We start from the raw sequence: 14,842 nt of genomic DNA on the forward strand, positions 1-14,842 counted from the left end.
GGCTGCTTTTTCCTAAGCTTTCTCTCTGCTTCCCCCTCAGCACTCCTGTAGGAAGTCTGTTGATGGCATTTCAGAAGTTCTACGGGGAGACTGTCCAAGAGAGAACACAGAAGGATCGCAAAGCACTCCATGAGCTGAAATTGGAAGAGAGGTAAGAAGCAGGTGAAGATAAAGGTACCTGACTTTCCTAGCCATTGTGGTGTTCTCCTTAACCCAGGTACTCTAAACCACCACTCAATTCAAAGAGTTTCTGGGGCACCCGGCTGGCTCAGTTGGTGGCGCATGTGACTCTTGATCTCAGGGTTGTGAGTTCAGGCCCCATGTTGAATAGATAAGCAGTCTGGTTTTTTCCATGTTTTTACTTAAAACTTTGATTTGTGCTAAAAACACATACACACATGGAAATTTTTTGGTTTTTTTAATGTTTATTTATTTTTGAGAGAGACAGAGACAGAATGTGAGTGGGTTAGGGGCAAAGAGAGAGGGAGACACAGAATCCAAAGCAGGCTTCAGGCTCTGAGCTCTCAGCACAGAGCCCAACGCGGGGCTCGAACTCACGAGCTTTGAGATCATGAACTGAGCCGAAGTTGGACGCTCAACCGACTGAGCCACCTAGGCGCCCCCACACATGGAAATTCTTAATATCTGTAGATCAGTTGTCCAAGGACTTAGGTTCTATATGAGAAAAAGCATTGATTTTGTAGCCAATTAAACCTTGAAAACAGAGCTTAAATCCCAGCTAGGCTATTAATTAGTTCTGTGACCTTAGTTTCCTTAATTTCAAGCCCTCAGTTTTCTCAGCCATTCTATAGGCAGAATCACACCACAATGCTCAATACATATTTGTTTCATTCACTCCTCTTCTCCATTGTAAGAGGGTATGTGAGATATGTAGTTTTCTAAGTTCTGGGATAAAGCATTTAAAATTATAATGCCAGTATAAAATCTGGTGTGGAGAATTAAAAGCATGAAAGTGTTGTTAGCTTATTTCTAGTTCTTTAGATGTCATAAGAGGCTTTTTTTTTTTTTAATGTTTATTTACTTTTGAGAGAGAGAGAGAGGAACAGAGTATGTGTTGGGGAGGGACAGAGAAAGCAGGACACACAGAATCTGAAGCAGGCTCCAGGCTCTGAGCTGTCAGCACAGAGCCTGATGCAGGGCTCAAACCCATGAACTGTGAGATCATGACTTGAGCCGAAGTTGGACACTTAACTGACTGAGCCACGGCGCCCCAGAAGCTTTTTCTTTTTCTTTTTTTTTGTTTTTTTTTTTTTAAATGAAACTTTAAGAAATTGGAAAGGTAGGGAAAGTATATTGGTATTTGAATTTGATATAGAAAGTTGCAGAAGAATTAACATTTGGAAAAATATGAACAGATAATAATTGTATTTCAATAAAAAAGGGAAACCAGAGATAGAAAACCTCAAGAATGGCTAAAAGCAATAACTTGAATTGAATTACAGTAATGCAAAAATACTTTGGCAAAAGGAAATAGTGTCAAAAATTTATGTGTGTGTGTGTAGATATACATATATATATATGTATATATATATATGTATGTATATATATGATATTCCTGAGAAGAGTAATAATAGTTAAGAACTTATATGCCTGCTTCTTTGCTTGAAAATAATCATAGAGAAGTTAAAGTGAGAACATAAAACATTGCCTTAGTGAGCTGAAAATGTAGAAGCCTGGTCAGGGCACCTAGGTGGTTCAGTCGATTAAGTATCTGATTTCAGCTCAGGTCATGATCTCACAGTTTATGAGTTTGAACCCTGTGTTGGGCTCTTTGCTGTCAGCTCAGAGCCTGGAGCTTGCTTCAGAGTCTATGTCTCTTTTTCTCTCTCTCTCTCTCTGTGCCCCTTCCCTGCTCATGCTGTGTCTCTCTCTCAAAAATAAATTTAAAAAAACATTTAAAAATTTTAGAAAAAAAAAATATAGAAAACTGGTTATAGAGATATGGAAGAAGAAATGGTCAAACCTGGTTGTGAAGAGTTGAGAAGAAAGTCATAGATGACCTTGATAATCACTTCAAGGAAGACACTAATACTAGATTTAGAAAAAGAACTGATCTGTTATTTGGAAATTAGATTTTAATTCCTTGTAAATACACATCTATAGTGTTGTCCCATCTGACGTTTCCATCTTGAGTTTACCATTGTGCAGTTCCCACAAGGTCTGGCAACAGAGAGTTAATGAAGTGGCAGGGCAGTCACATGCCCCCCAGCCCTGAGGGCAACAGGACAGCCAGGTTGCAAGGCTGACACTTCAGCTCAGGGTGTTTCAGCTCCTGCACGATACCCCTGTATGAACTCTGGAATATCATAAGGATCAGAGCTGCCGCCACAGCAGTGTCCATTTTGGTGATATGAGAATCGTAGTCAGCATGTGAGTGGAACAGGTTAGTAGAGCGAAGAAGGTCCATTATATTTAAAGTGCAGGGAGCAATGTTTGCTCATAAGTCACAGGGAGAAGACGACAAATACTATCTTTTAAAAAAATCAGGGCGCCTGGGTGGCTTAGTCGGTTGAGCGTCCAACTCTTGATTTTGGCTTAGGTCATGCGTGTCCCAGGGTTGTGGGATTGAGCCCTGTGTTTGACTCCATGCTGAGCATGGAGCCTGCTTGAGATTCTCTCTGTCTTCCTCTGCCCTGCTCCCCCACTTGTGCACACACTTGCTCTCTAAGAGAAAAATAAGCTAAAATAAAAATCTAAGAACTAAAGAAATGGAGCAGTACTTGATATATCCTTTTCATTCTTTTATTACAGTAAAGCCAGACTGCAATTTACTGAACTCCTCCCTGAAGAAATTGAAAGTAGCTTACAGAAAAATCGATCCAAAGATGATGTTAAGAAAATTGAAGCACTACTAAATCTTCCTAGAAACCCTTCATCAACAAGTAAACAAGACAAAGACTGAAAATGTTCTGGACTTAAAATTCATTGGCAAATTGAAGGGATCTATGTTGCCCTGTCCATTGAATGCCAAAGGCTAGTCTTCTCCTTGGCCAGCCTGCTGACAGATATAAGTGCTGGCACCTCTAGTGGCAGTGACTTGCTCTTATCTTTTGTTTTCACCAAGAATTGGGCAATTGTACACTCACTTTACTTATCCTTAAATTTAAACACATAGTCTTTCCTGATTGATCTATATATTTGGCATTGTATCTGTACTGGTCAATCAATACATATTTCTTTGCCCTGAATTTTACAATAGTAAATTAAAAATTTCCCAAAATTGGAGTTGAAATCTGTGGATTGTATGTTTATTCTTGCAGCCTTTTAAAAAGATACTTAGTCACTAGAAGGAGGAGGTATCACTAGGTAAGGCAAATGGGTCTGTGATGAAATCCTTGTGCCTTTGGATTCTAGAAACATTGTGGGCCTAAGTGTGTAGTGGGGTTTGGTTTTGTTTTAATAAAAAAGATAATTCCTATGTCATTTGAAATAAGACATAAATTTAACAAAAATGAAGTAGATAAGCATTATTACAAAAAAAAAAAAAAGGAGCCCATCTTTTTTTCTTCTTAGTGTTGCTGACAAAATGTCTATGCTATAATATGCAGAAGATACTTAGCATAGATATTCAGTCTGTACATTGCAGGAGCTTGCTCCTTTAGAAGGAAGCTCTCATGCAGACTGAAACTTTTACTAAATGAGGGGGGAGCAATGCACTAAGTGTACATCTAGTGCTTTGTTTTCATGTTGGGCCTCTTTGTTTTTAGTTCCTGCCCTAAAAATAACCATTTTCAGGAGCCAGGTTTGTGTAGCCACGTGGTGTAATGGCTGAAACCATGGGCTCTGGAGGCAAATCGCTGGCTTGGCATCTATGGCTTTGCAGCCATGTGACCAAAGCAAAGCCATTCTACTTTAAGTCTCAGTTTTCCCCTGTATCAAATGAAACAGTATCCATATCACAATGGGTATTAAATGAAATGATGCATGTAGAGCGTAACACAATGCCGTGGCCCACAGGGGATGATAGAAAAACAAATAGTAGTAGTTATAAGGCTAGAAGAACCTGTGCACAAGTATATTTTTACCACGATTTACATGTTCTCACCACATTCCATAAAACCTGTTTTTCTCAATTATCCTATTCATAAATTGCTGACAAATTGGCAGTTAGTCAATCTCTTTATTGCTTTATTCATATACACATATAGATTAAATTCTCCCAACTAGAAATTATAAAACTAGTGGTTGGTTTTTAAAATATTTTTTTTAATATCACAAAAATACCAGAATGAAGGTAAAATACCACTTTTTGAAAAAAATAGTACTGACACATTTATCAAATGTAATAAGTAACAATATAACTTATTTTAAATATAAATAAGCTCTCTTAGGTGTCTTCTGTTTTGTGACTACTTCTTGAGGTCTCCTTTTGATCATGTCTAAGGATTACTAATCTTAACCAAATGCAGCAACTCCCTTTTTTTTGTTTCTTTGCTTAAAGTTTTTGTCAGTCTCCTACTTTTATTTCTTCCATGATTTTGTTCTGAGAGCAACCATTTAAAAGTGTACTTCTGTTTCTTAGACTATATAGCATAATTCAGTCCTTTTATAGCTATCAAAATTAAATGTTTTAAATCTAGCCATATTTGAGATACTTGGTCAACTTGCTATCCAACTTCAAATTTTCAAATGAGAATATCTGATTCCTCCAGCTTAAGTTAGGACCAAGGACCACTTCCTGGTCCACTGAGTTGTGGAAGGCAACGTCAGAGAAAGGGGAGTCATGAGTAAGTAACACAGGAGTAGCAGTTTGCCACTTTTCAATTCTCTGCTGATCTCAGAAGGATCAGAAATGCCAAGGAGGAAAAGCCACTTTAGTGATCTGAGGAAGCCCTATGGAATGCTACTTTCATTACCTCAATTTCTAAAGATAGCTTACTGTTTAGTAATACACAATAAAAACCTATCTCATTTTAAATGAGAACTTTCTCATAAATATTTTATAAATGAGGTTAAACAACATGAAGCCATTTAAGGAGATTATCAGTCCAATATGAACCAGTAGGATGTGACTATCCCTCTCCAACCTGGCTACTGTTTTGAAGTGTATAAATCATTCATCTTACATGTTAGAGGATATTAGTTTTGGATAGGTCTTTCTCCAGAACCTGATAGAGAAGTGGGAGAGCAACAGAGGAGAGCACAAAGGAAAATGAAATACTGGCTACACATAGACAATGTTCCATCATCCTCATATTGGTATACATACCAGCATACTACCCACACATTAGCATCAGATTGCTTTTTACAACATAAAGTCCTTCAGTGTTGCATCAGATCAAGTCCATAAAGTTGGCCTGACATTGGACAAATTCTTTTTCCAGAAACGTTGTGACTGGTGTGTATGTATATATACACCAGTTAATACCACAGACCCAGACTGATGATGGAAAAGAGCACCAGACACAGGAAATCTGGGTTCTGGCTCTGGCCTTGATCATTGAGGTCACCTCCTGGGCCTTGATGTCCTTGTCATTAACAAGTATTTTCAAATGTCTCTTCCAGGCTCAAGCAATTCTGTGTTTCTAAATTCTTTGACCAAGCCTACCAGAGCTACTAATGTTCCCACTGTATTCCACTAGTCACTTTCTGCAGAGCCACTGAAATGAAGAGGCTCCTAGAAAACAGATACATGAAGTACAAGGTGGGATAATCCTGGCCATCTGAGGAAATTCAAAGAGGTCAATCTAAGATGGAGGTGGGACCTGAGGAAACAAACAAATAAAATACTTTAAACCCTAAATCCCCAAAGGAAGAAAACATTTTAAAATTTTATATTTTGTATCACATAGGTGCTCCCAAATTGAGGGGGCATTGTAGATATTAATCTTCATGGCTAAAGAATATAAAGGGAAGTCTGAATTATGGGAGAATTTAGGACAAGTCTGACAATTTCTGATACATGAAATGTCAGAAAAATATTAAGCACCAGTTATCAACCAAACTATTGATCAAGGCAATACTCTTCTGCCTATGAGGCAAACAGACATATCAGGCATGTTTGTTCTCAATAAGCCTACAATTTAGTAAAGAATATAAGACACAGCATGTGAAAATAAACCCGGGATGGAATGTGATGTGCTCAAGATAGCACTGCTACAGCAGTTCAAAGGCATTGTTGCTTGAACTGGACAAGATGGCCATGTAGAAGACTGGACCCATGGCTTCAATATGAGGTATCAGCCAACTGAGCAGAAGACTGTTAATAAGGGAAGTCAGGGAAGCTCTAGGTAATCACAGAACTGAGGGGGACATCCTGGACAGAGCATCCTAAAGAAGTTGTAAAGAAAACAGGATAGGAAACTGAGAGACTATTGTGAGGAAATGTGTATAGGCTGCTATGGTGTGAAAGGAACCGGAGCTTAATGCCCAGTTTGAGTTCTGGCTTTTCTCCTTGCCTGCCCGACCTTGGGAAAATCACTCAGCCTGTGGGAGGGTGCCTCAGGTTTCTTTCCTATAAAATGGATGTAAAGAACTTGCTCATAGAGATTTTTATAAGACTAAAATGAAATAATGCTTTTGTAAAACAAAATCTATTAAATATATCTCAGGTGTTGTGTTTAATTTCCTTTTGTTTTGTAAAGGTAACTCCATAGACTCTTGTTTCTTTTTTTCTCCCCCTGTGAAAACATCTTTATTTCTTCAATGATAGTAACACTATAGAAAGTTACATTCATACTAATAGCCCAAAGGCACCAGCCTATTTCAGAGAGGTTCATACATTGCATAGAAGACTAGATTCAGTGAATTCATGGGCCTCCTCACTAGCTTACAACTATGCATTTTCTGCTATTCTTGTTTCATCTTTCCCTATGCCTACCCAAATTTTAATTTCTTCAGATAATTTTAAATCCTAGGTAGCACATCATTTTATGTGCAGATGCTTGAGTATGTATGTATTTCTCATAGGTGATGCTTATGTTAGCATCATTACAGCATTATCATATCTAACAAGATTAATAAACAATTCATTAACATCTAACATACAGATGGTGTTCAATTTTCTCCAATTACCTAAAAAATGTATTTTGACAATTGGCTTGTTTGAATCACAGAGTAAACAAGAAACAAGTGTTACTTTTCATTCATATGTCTCAGGTTTCTTTTGATCTATAACACCCCTTTCTATGCCATTTACTTGTTGAAGAAATTGGGTCATTTGTCTTATAATTTCTCACATCCTGGATTTGGCTGACTCTATCTTCATGGTGTCTTCAACATGTTTTTTTTATCTGCCATATTTCCTGCGAGTTCACAGTTAATGATTCAGCAGAGAGACTCGCATTTCTTATACTTTTTCACCCTAACTTCGTAAGTCAAAACGGAACTGTTTATGGAGGCTATCAATCACCCTGGATCTGGTATCAGTCTCTTGGATTCTAATGTTTCTCTTACTGAAAAGAACTGGGTAGTTTAGGATAATACAAAATTGATGTAAGTTAATACTGACTCAAAAAAAGCTGATGTTGTGTTAGTCTTCCTTAACATAAAGAACATTTCAGATCCCAGATAGTAATTTTCTCATTGTATGTAGAATTAGACCATATCTAAAGTCCTGGACTCCATTTGTTGACATTTAGTGTATTCACATGAAGCTTCTGGAACTACTACATGGAGAACAGTTGAAAGAACTGAGAATGTTTATACTAAAGAGATCAACTGAAATGTGGAAAGTTCAAAGTCTTCAAACTTTTCAAGGCATGGGGGGGGGGGGTCTCTTCTGAGTTTTTAAGTGGGAAAAATGACATGGAGAAGTGATTATGAAATTTAGCTCTGTTACTGGGTTAGTAGGATGGCTCTATAAGAGGCAGGGAGACCAAAGAGGATGTTACTGAGTGACCAGTGTACAGAGTGACCAGTAAGTGACCCCAATCAGTGTCCATCAGTGAAGGATACAGGGGAAAAGGAATGATCAGCACAAGGAGTTGGGCCAGGAATATTCAAGATGCACTTAAAGTAGTGTTTTATAGGTAATGTAAGACACTGAGTTGACTGACAAGAGGGAGACATTTCAACATGGCAGAATGGTACAGCAGAGAAAGAAGTTATACAATAAGCAAGTCGTATGTGGGGAGAAGAGATGCCAATCACCTGTTTAGAGTAACCTGAGTTAGGTTTTTAATTCAGGTTAGTAGTAGTAGGTGAAAGAGCTTAAATTTGGTGCTGAGAGGAAGAAGGCACTGTGCCTCATAATCCATGTATCTCATATATTCCACCCTAGTAGAGAAGAGCTAAAGAGGCTACCTCCAGACGCTCTGCTCATACAGTGGTTCTGCAGAATCTATGTAGACAGGTGAGATCTTTTCCATTTCCATGCTCTCCCCATTTCTCTTTGTCTCCACCTTGCAGCAGGTCCTTGAAAACAAGCACAAACAATAAAGATTTAGATAGGTTAGTTTCCCTTAAATGGTGCCCATATATCTGAGCAAGCCTTTGCTGGATTAGAACTATGTCAGTGGTTCTTAAACCAGGGAGATTTCTAACCACCCCCTCCCCCCACACCTTCCCTGGAACATTTGTAATGTAATAGGGACATTTTTGGTTGTCACAACTGGGGCAGGGGTGCTACTGGCATATAGTGAGTAGAGCCTAGAGATGCTGCTAAATATGCTACAATGCACAGAACAGAACCCTAAAACAAAGAATTATCTGGCCCCAAATGTCAGTAGTATTAAGAATGGGAAATCCTGAACTAGAGGGGTAAGGCTGGGCAGTCTGTATCAAAATCATCCTTGAGCCCACCAGACCTTTTTATCCTACCTGTGGGATGAGTCTTAGCCCCAAACCTTGGCATTCTGACTTTTCTCCAATTGAAAATCAAAGATTAGAATATCACTTTGCATCAGAAATGTCTTCAAATTAGTTAGCAGGCCTCAGCATCTCCAAGAAAATATAAAGTTAGGGGGGAAAATAAAAGGACTAAACTAGAATGTGTCGTGAGGGGAGTGATTGCTCATACTTGTAACTCCAGTGCCTAGTAGAGAACGGGGCACATAGTAGGTGTCCGAGAAACGTCTGTCCAGTGGATGAACAGAACTTGGTGAGACACATAAATGAGACACTAAAGTTTCCATAAAACGGGAGGAGGCTATAACCGAGGCTAAAACCTCAGAGAGACGCTGACCCATACTGATGGAGTTTGGGCTTCCAGGAATCAAGGTCAGAATGATAGTACGATAGTACTTACTGTGGACTAGGCATCTTAAGGTAAGTGCAGTGATCACAACAATCCCACTTACTACTGAGCTCAGGATAATGATCCAGAGCTGATTATTAGAAGGCTGTGGCTCTGCTGTGGAGGGAAAAGAAGAGTGTCAGCTCTCATGTGTTTCCACCTGCCATATTCTATGCCTCTTATGTTGACACAACTATAGAGTATTTCACTGCTTTCTCTGCTCATCCACTGTGCAGCTGCTAGCATTTTTCTTGCGTAACTCTTTGATCGGACACATATTTGTGGGTAACTAATATCCAGATGTCAGATATTAAATGTGAAAAAGACATTTTGGAAGTTGCATTTACTGAGTTAAATTGACATGAAAAAGATTCTAAGGAGATACTTTAACAGCATTCTTGTCTTTATATCTCATTTTTATAGCTGATATAACTATGTGTTATTAATAATTATTTGACATCATGTTCTAGATATGCCTTATTTTTCTTTTTCTAGATCTGTCATGCCTTTTCCCTTTCTCTTAGCACATTCTCTTAACACACACACACACACACACACACACACACACACCTCACAGTGGCTGCCTAAAGCTACAGGAGTTCTTTTGCATTTATTTTCAGATACACATTTAATTTTCACCGTCCAGCCTAGAGCTTCTGGAAGGATAGAAGAGGCATAGCAAAGAACTAAGAGTAGCTGTGGTTTGGTATTAGGTGGGGTCATCCTGGAGGGGAGCTCTGCAAACCAGCTAGTAGCTGTAGAACACAGAACAGAGAGAACAGGGGGGACACAGGGAACAATGTGGGTGGAGAGGAGACAGGGATGTGGGACTGCTGTCTGTCCCTGCTGATCAGGAGCAGTAGCTACATTGTTTATTTTTAGTAGTTAGAATGGCATCTAGAGAAAGGACAGGGACACAAAAGAAATATTAGCAGCTCATCTTCTGACTTCTCTGGAATAGTTTACTAATCAATATTGAACATTTGCTAACTTTTTGCTTTTTCATTTTTCTGATGAAAATGAGAGGGTAAATGTTGGTCTTCAGCTTATTCTCATCAGCATGTGGCCCAGTTGAAGCCTCCTCCTCCTTGGACTTCTATGACACCACCTTCTTCTCCTTCTGTTTGTTCCGACTCCGTTTCCTTCGTAGGCTCTTCCTCCTCTTGTTCTTCAAATACCGTTGCTCTCATGGTTCCATCTGTGGTCCCATTCTCTGGCCCCAGTCTTCCTGGGTGATCTCATCCACACCCAAGATTTAAAATATCATCTGATTTGTAAATCTGCATATCATATTTCTGATCTCATTTCTGAACTCCAGATTTGAATTTCCAGCTGCCAACTAGATGGCTGGATGCTAGCATTTCCACCTGATTTAAACTGAACTCAATATATTCTTTCCAAAGCATATCTTCCACCTATATTCACCCATCTCAGTGAACAGCAACACCATTAGTTACCTAAAGAAGAGTAAAGGCTTCTTTTTGTGCTCACTTCCCAGCAGGTCCCCATGGACTTTCTATTCTGTATTCAGGATATCTCTGCAATTGGTTCCTTTCCCCAAAATCTCATGCAGCAACTACTTTATTTAGTTCAGGTTTTTCTTCTTGCCCACCTTAGTAGTCTACATTTGGTCTCTTTGCCTCTGGTTTCCTAGGCTCTAATAATAACTACACATTCTGCCCCAGTAATCATTCTAAAATGCACATTTGATTATAGTGCTCCTGCCACTTAGACACTAGGGAACTTTGGTTTTCTTTAGATTGCATGAAGATGCGTGATTACCAGGATTGGCCTCAAACAACCAGAATGACAAGGGGGCTCTGGTTATTATCCTGGGAGTCTAAAAGTTTCAGATTCCGACTCACTCCTGGCTTCCACTCAGAAGGAAGGCCACTTCCCATCCATCCTCAAACCTCAGGCAGCCTAGAAAGAGGATGTTTGAGAGAAAAAAGGAGGAACTAGTCGTGGCAAACTGGCTCTGTCATGATGCCAGTTAGGAACCTAGTACATGTGCCACAGAGCAGACTCAGAACCCTAACTGCAGAGTTATGTGAGACATCTACCCGTGCTTATCAGACACACCATGAGTGGGATGCCCTGATTTACCCCCTTCCACAAACCTATGTGCCTTCCACTGTATCAAGGGTTAACCAATTTGGCAGATCCAGACTCAAAGAATCATGGACCCAATCTGTTTCATTAATAAATATGTGTGTATGGGGCACCTGGGTGGCGCAGTCGGTTGAGCGTCCGACTTCAGCCAGGTCACGATCTCGCGGTCCGTGAGTTCGAGCCCCGCGTCAGGCTCTGGGCTGATGGCTCAGAGACTGGAGCCTGTTTCCGATTCTGTGTCTCCCTCTTTCTCTGCCCCTCCCCTGTTCATGCTCTGTCTCTCTCTGTCCCAAAAAAAATAAATAAACATTGAAAAAAATTAAAAAAAAATAAATATGTGTGTTTTTCATTAATAAATTAATGAATTTAATAAATAAATTTTAATTTATTTAATAAATAAATTTTAACTAATAAATTAATTAACTTTTATTTTATTTTTTTATTTTAGAGAGAGAGCGAGCTTGCGAGCAGGGGAGAGGGGCAGAGGGAGAAAGAGAGAATCTTAAGCAGGCTCCACGCTAAGTGTTAAGCATGACATGCATCCTCAAACCTATGACCCTGGGATCATGACCTAAGCCAAAGTCAAGAGTTGGACACTCAACTGACTAAGCTACCCAGGTGCCCCTGGGTGTATTTTTTTTGAGTGGGTACTTACATAGTAAAGCTTCACTCACATTGACTTATAATATTTCTATGAACTGTATGCCTAATTTTTGTTTGTTTATGCAGTCAGCCCTTGACCAGCCACAAATGCATTATTTGCTTTTGACTCTTAATGATGACTATAGTTCAATAAATGAGATTTAAAGTATTGATATACTAAAGCTCTCTGACCATCAAGGCTAGTATCTATCAAGATGCTTAATAGCTGATAACTACTTAATAAAGATTGAATGAACAAAGAAATTAACAAACACATGTACTTAATCATCTTTCCATTAATTGTTGTAACTGTAGACCAAAGAGGGTAAAGAGCTAGTATTTTTCATTAGACGGAAAAGGGATACTGTTCATCCTTAGCTTGAGGGAAGAATTGAGAGAAGGCATATTAGGGAAAAGACGATAAAGCTGGGTGGTCTAAATCATCTTTAAATAGCAGCTCCATCCTTTTATTTGAATGGGCTACATTCTGTTTCCTGTAAGTTAGCAAATTACAAGCCAAACCTGGCCTACTCCCTCTTTTTTAGAATAAACTTTTGTTTGAACACAGCCATAGCCTTCATTTATGTCTTGTCTATGGCAGCTTCCATGCTGTAAAATTGAGCAAAATTGAGTTGGTGCCAGCCAGAGACCATATGACCTACAAAGACTAAAATATTTACTGAAATATTACTTTTCTGAAAATATTTGCCAATTACTGTCCTAAAATATCATATACATTCATAGTCCAAATATAATGTCCAAAATAAGATAACTGAAGCTATTACCCTTCTGTGGACTACTTACTCCCTGCCTTAATCACAATAATCTAAAATTGATTAAATAATGATATATTAATAAAGTGAAAAGTAATGCTGAATTAATAAGCTATATGATTCAAACCTCATTTTTATAAATTTTTTAGAACACATAAAAGATGATTGAAAGAAATGAGCTTGGACTATTAATAAAAACATGTCAAAACTGTGTTTGCATTTGAACTAATTTTCCCAGGAAATTTTATCTCATTACCTATTGAGAAAAATAATGAGTTCACCTCAAGAAGGAAAGATCTACAGTAAATCTAGCTCATTAGCTAGAATGAGCTACTAGACCATCTAAAATATTTCCTCTATTACAAGTAAAGATAAGAGGAAGACACGCTATACATTATATATTATACTATGTATCCATGTGCCACTCAGTGTATATCAGATTCAGTATATTGTTTATTACTATGCATCCACAAAACATGTCATTAGGAGTGGGCTCAGGGGGTGAGGGAGAGGTCTGCTGGTCTTCCATATAATCAGCCATAGAAGTTAGACACTTATTTCAGGTATCTGAGTTCTGTAATAACCTACTAAGGGTTTAACATGCATAAATTGATATAAGCCCAGCTTTTCCCATTTTATATTTTCAAATGATTTCACCTCTTGGGGACAGAAAATTCTGTATGTTTACTACCTGAAGGGTAAAGTATTTGGTCATGGTGTTTCGGCAAAAATGACCTTCTTTTCAGGCATTGTCCTCAAGTACCTTGTCATTTACCTTCTTTACCAGACTTGGTTTTGAATGAACCAGTAGTTCTTAAAAGGCACATTCACCCACAAAAGACAATTATTTGACACCATGGGACAATGGGAAGGAGGTACCCAAAAAGAAAGCACCAAAGCCCTAATGGCAAGTCCAAAGAAGGACAAATTTTAGTGCTTTCGATATCAACACTATTGTTACAATGACTTCCTAAGCTGGCCACTTGATATTTGGATGTCTCAATTTTAGAAAGTTTATTTTAAAAACAATTAGTCTAGTAACGTTATGGTCACACGTTATACAGTGACCTTAAGTCACCATAACATTTGTGGGTCTAAAAATACTACAGGAAATGCTATCAAAGTCAGTATGCATAATTCTACAATGTATCTGGCTGAGTTATTTTCTTTTTAGATTTTACATAGTAGAAACTCCCCAGAACAATGTTACTTACATTTTTGCCAGTTGAAGATCTGTGATACTATTAAGTTTCCATACTTGACAAGACACAGGAAGCTATGGTTGTTTGTCATATTGAAATCCAGTTCACTGCTAATAGTGTAGAGCTCAGTTTCAGGATCTTGGGAAACTGTTGTGTTGATGGCATTTAATTCTTCTTCATTTTCCAGCCAGGAGAGGTGAGGCTTTGGAAAACCTCCAGAAGTTAAGCACATTATCCTTTTGATGTTATGAGATGGATTTCCAAGATCAGTTATACTAGGGACAGGGAAGTCAGCTAAAGAAAGAACAAGGATGTAAGTACATATTGTTATGTATTGGGGGTGGGGTGGGAGAAGTGAGGTGGTGTTTTTTTTTTTTTAATAAATTATCTGGTTTTAATAAGAATAATAAAATGAGATATAATTTACAACTTCCCACAAATCATTAATACTTCTGTATGATCCAAAGATTAACTTTGGTTTGAATTGGGTATAACAATTCTTCATCACTTTTTTTAAAAGATCTCTACACCCCATGTGGGACTCGAACTCATGACCCTGAGATCAAGAGCCCCATGCTCTTCCGACTGAACCAGCCAGGCACCCCAATTCTTCATCACTTTTGATGGAGGTAGGAGACCACTTATAGAAAGAAGTAGATTTATATGAATAGATATAGACATAGTATTTGCGTTTGTAAGCAGTGAAGAGAGAAATAATAGACAACATTTATTGAACTCTTAATTTCTGGACACTATTTCATTTCATCTCTACAACAACCCTAGGAGGCAGGTATACATCAAGAAAGACCAAATATCAGCAATTTCATATGATTTAACCTAATTTACATTTTATAATCAGATTGAGGTTGAGAGAAATCATGAGTAAGTGGCAAAACTGGGGTATCAATTCAAATTTT

The 14,842-nt window shown here is 38.3% G+C and overlaps 2 protein-coding genes across 5 annotated transcripts in view; one reads left to right on the forward strand and one right to left on the reverse strand.

The window, feature by feature from the left end:
* Window positions 1-3,253, forward strand: part of TIMMDC1 (translocase of inner mitochondrial membrane domain containing 1) — a 24,805-nt gene extending 21,552 nt beyond the window's left edge. The window contains exons 6-7 of the mRNA XM_015064630.3: window positions 41-151; window positions 2,773-3,253. Coding sequence (XP_014920116.2) covers window positions 41-151; window positions 2,773-2,923 — 262 coding nt within the window. The 3' untranslated portion in view covers window positions 2,924-3,253. The remainder of the gene's footprint in view (window positions 1-40; window positions 152-2,772) is intronic.
* Window positions 2,868-14,842, reverse strand: part of CD80 (CD80 molecule) — a 28,531-nt gene continuing 16,556 nt past the window's right edge. Inside the window, exons 4-7 of one of the 4 annotated variants that reach the window (XM_015064629.3) lie at window positions 13,938-14,219; window positions 9,209-9,313; window positions 8,266-8,376; window positions 2,868-5,726 (exon numbers count right to left, since the gene is read on the reverse strand). In XM_015064629.3, coding sequence (XP_014920115.1) covers window positions 8,303-8,376; window positions 9,209-9,313; window positions 13,938-14,219 — 461 coding nt within the window. In that variant the 3' untranslated portion in view covers window positions 2,868-5,726; window positions 8,266-8,302. Of the gene's footprint in view, window positions 9,314-13,937; window positions 14,220-14,842 lie in introns of all 4 variants that reach the window. The other 3 variants (XR_008297679.1, XM_053220908.1, XM_015064628.3) reach the window with 3 other exon arrangements.

Source organism: Acinonyx jubatus, chromosome C2 (assembly GCF_027475565.1).
Source record: "Acinonyx jubatus isolate Ajub_Pintada_27869175 chromosome C2, VMU_Ajub_asm_v1.0, whole genome shotgun sequence".
In the NCBI taxonomy this organism is placed as follows: domain Eukaryota; kingdom Metazoa; phylum Chordata; class Mammalia; order Carnivora; family Felidae; genus Acinonyx; species Acinonyx jubatus.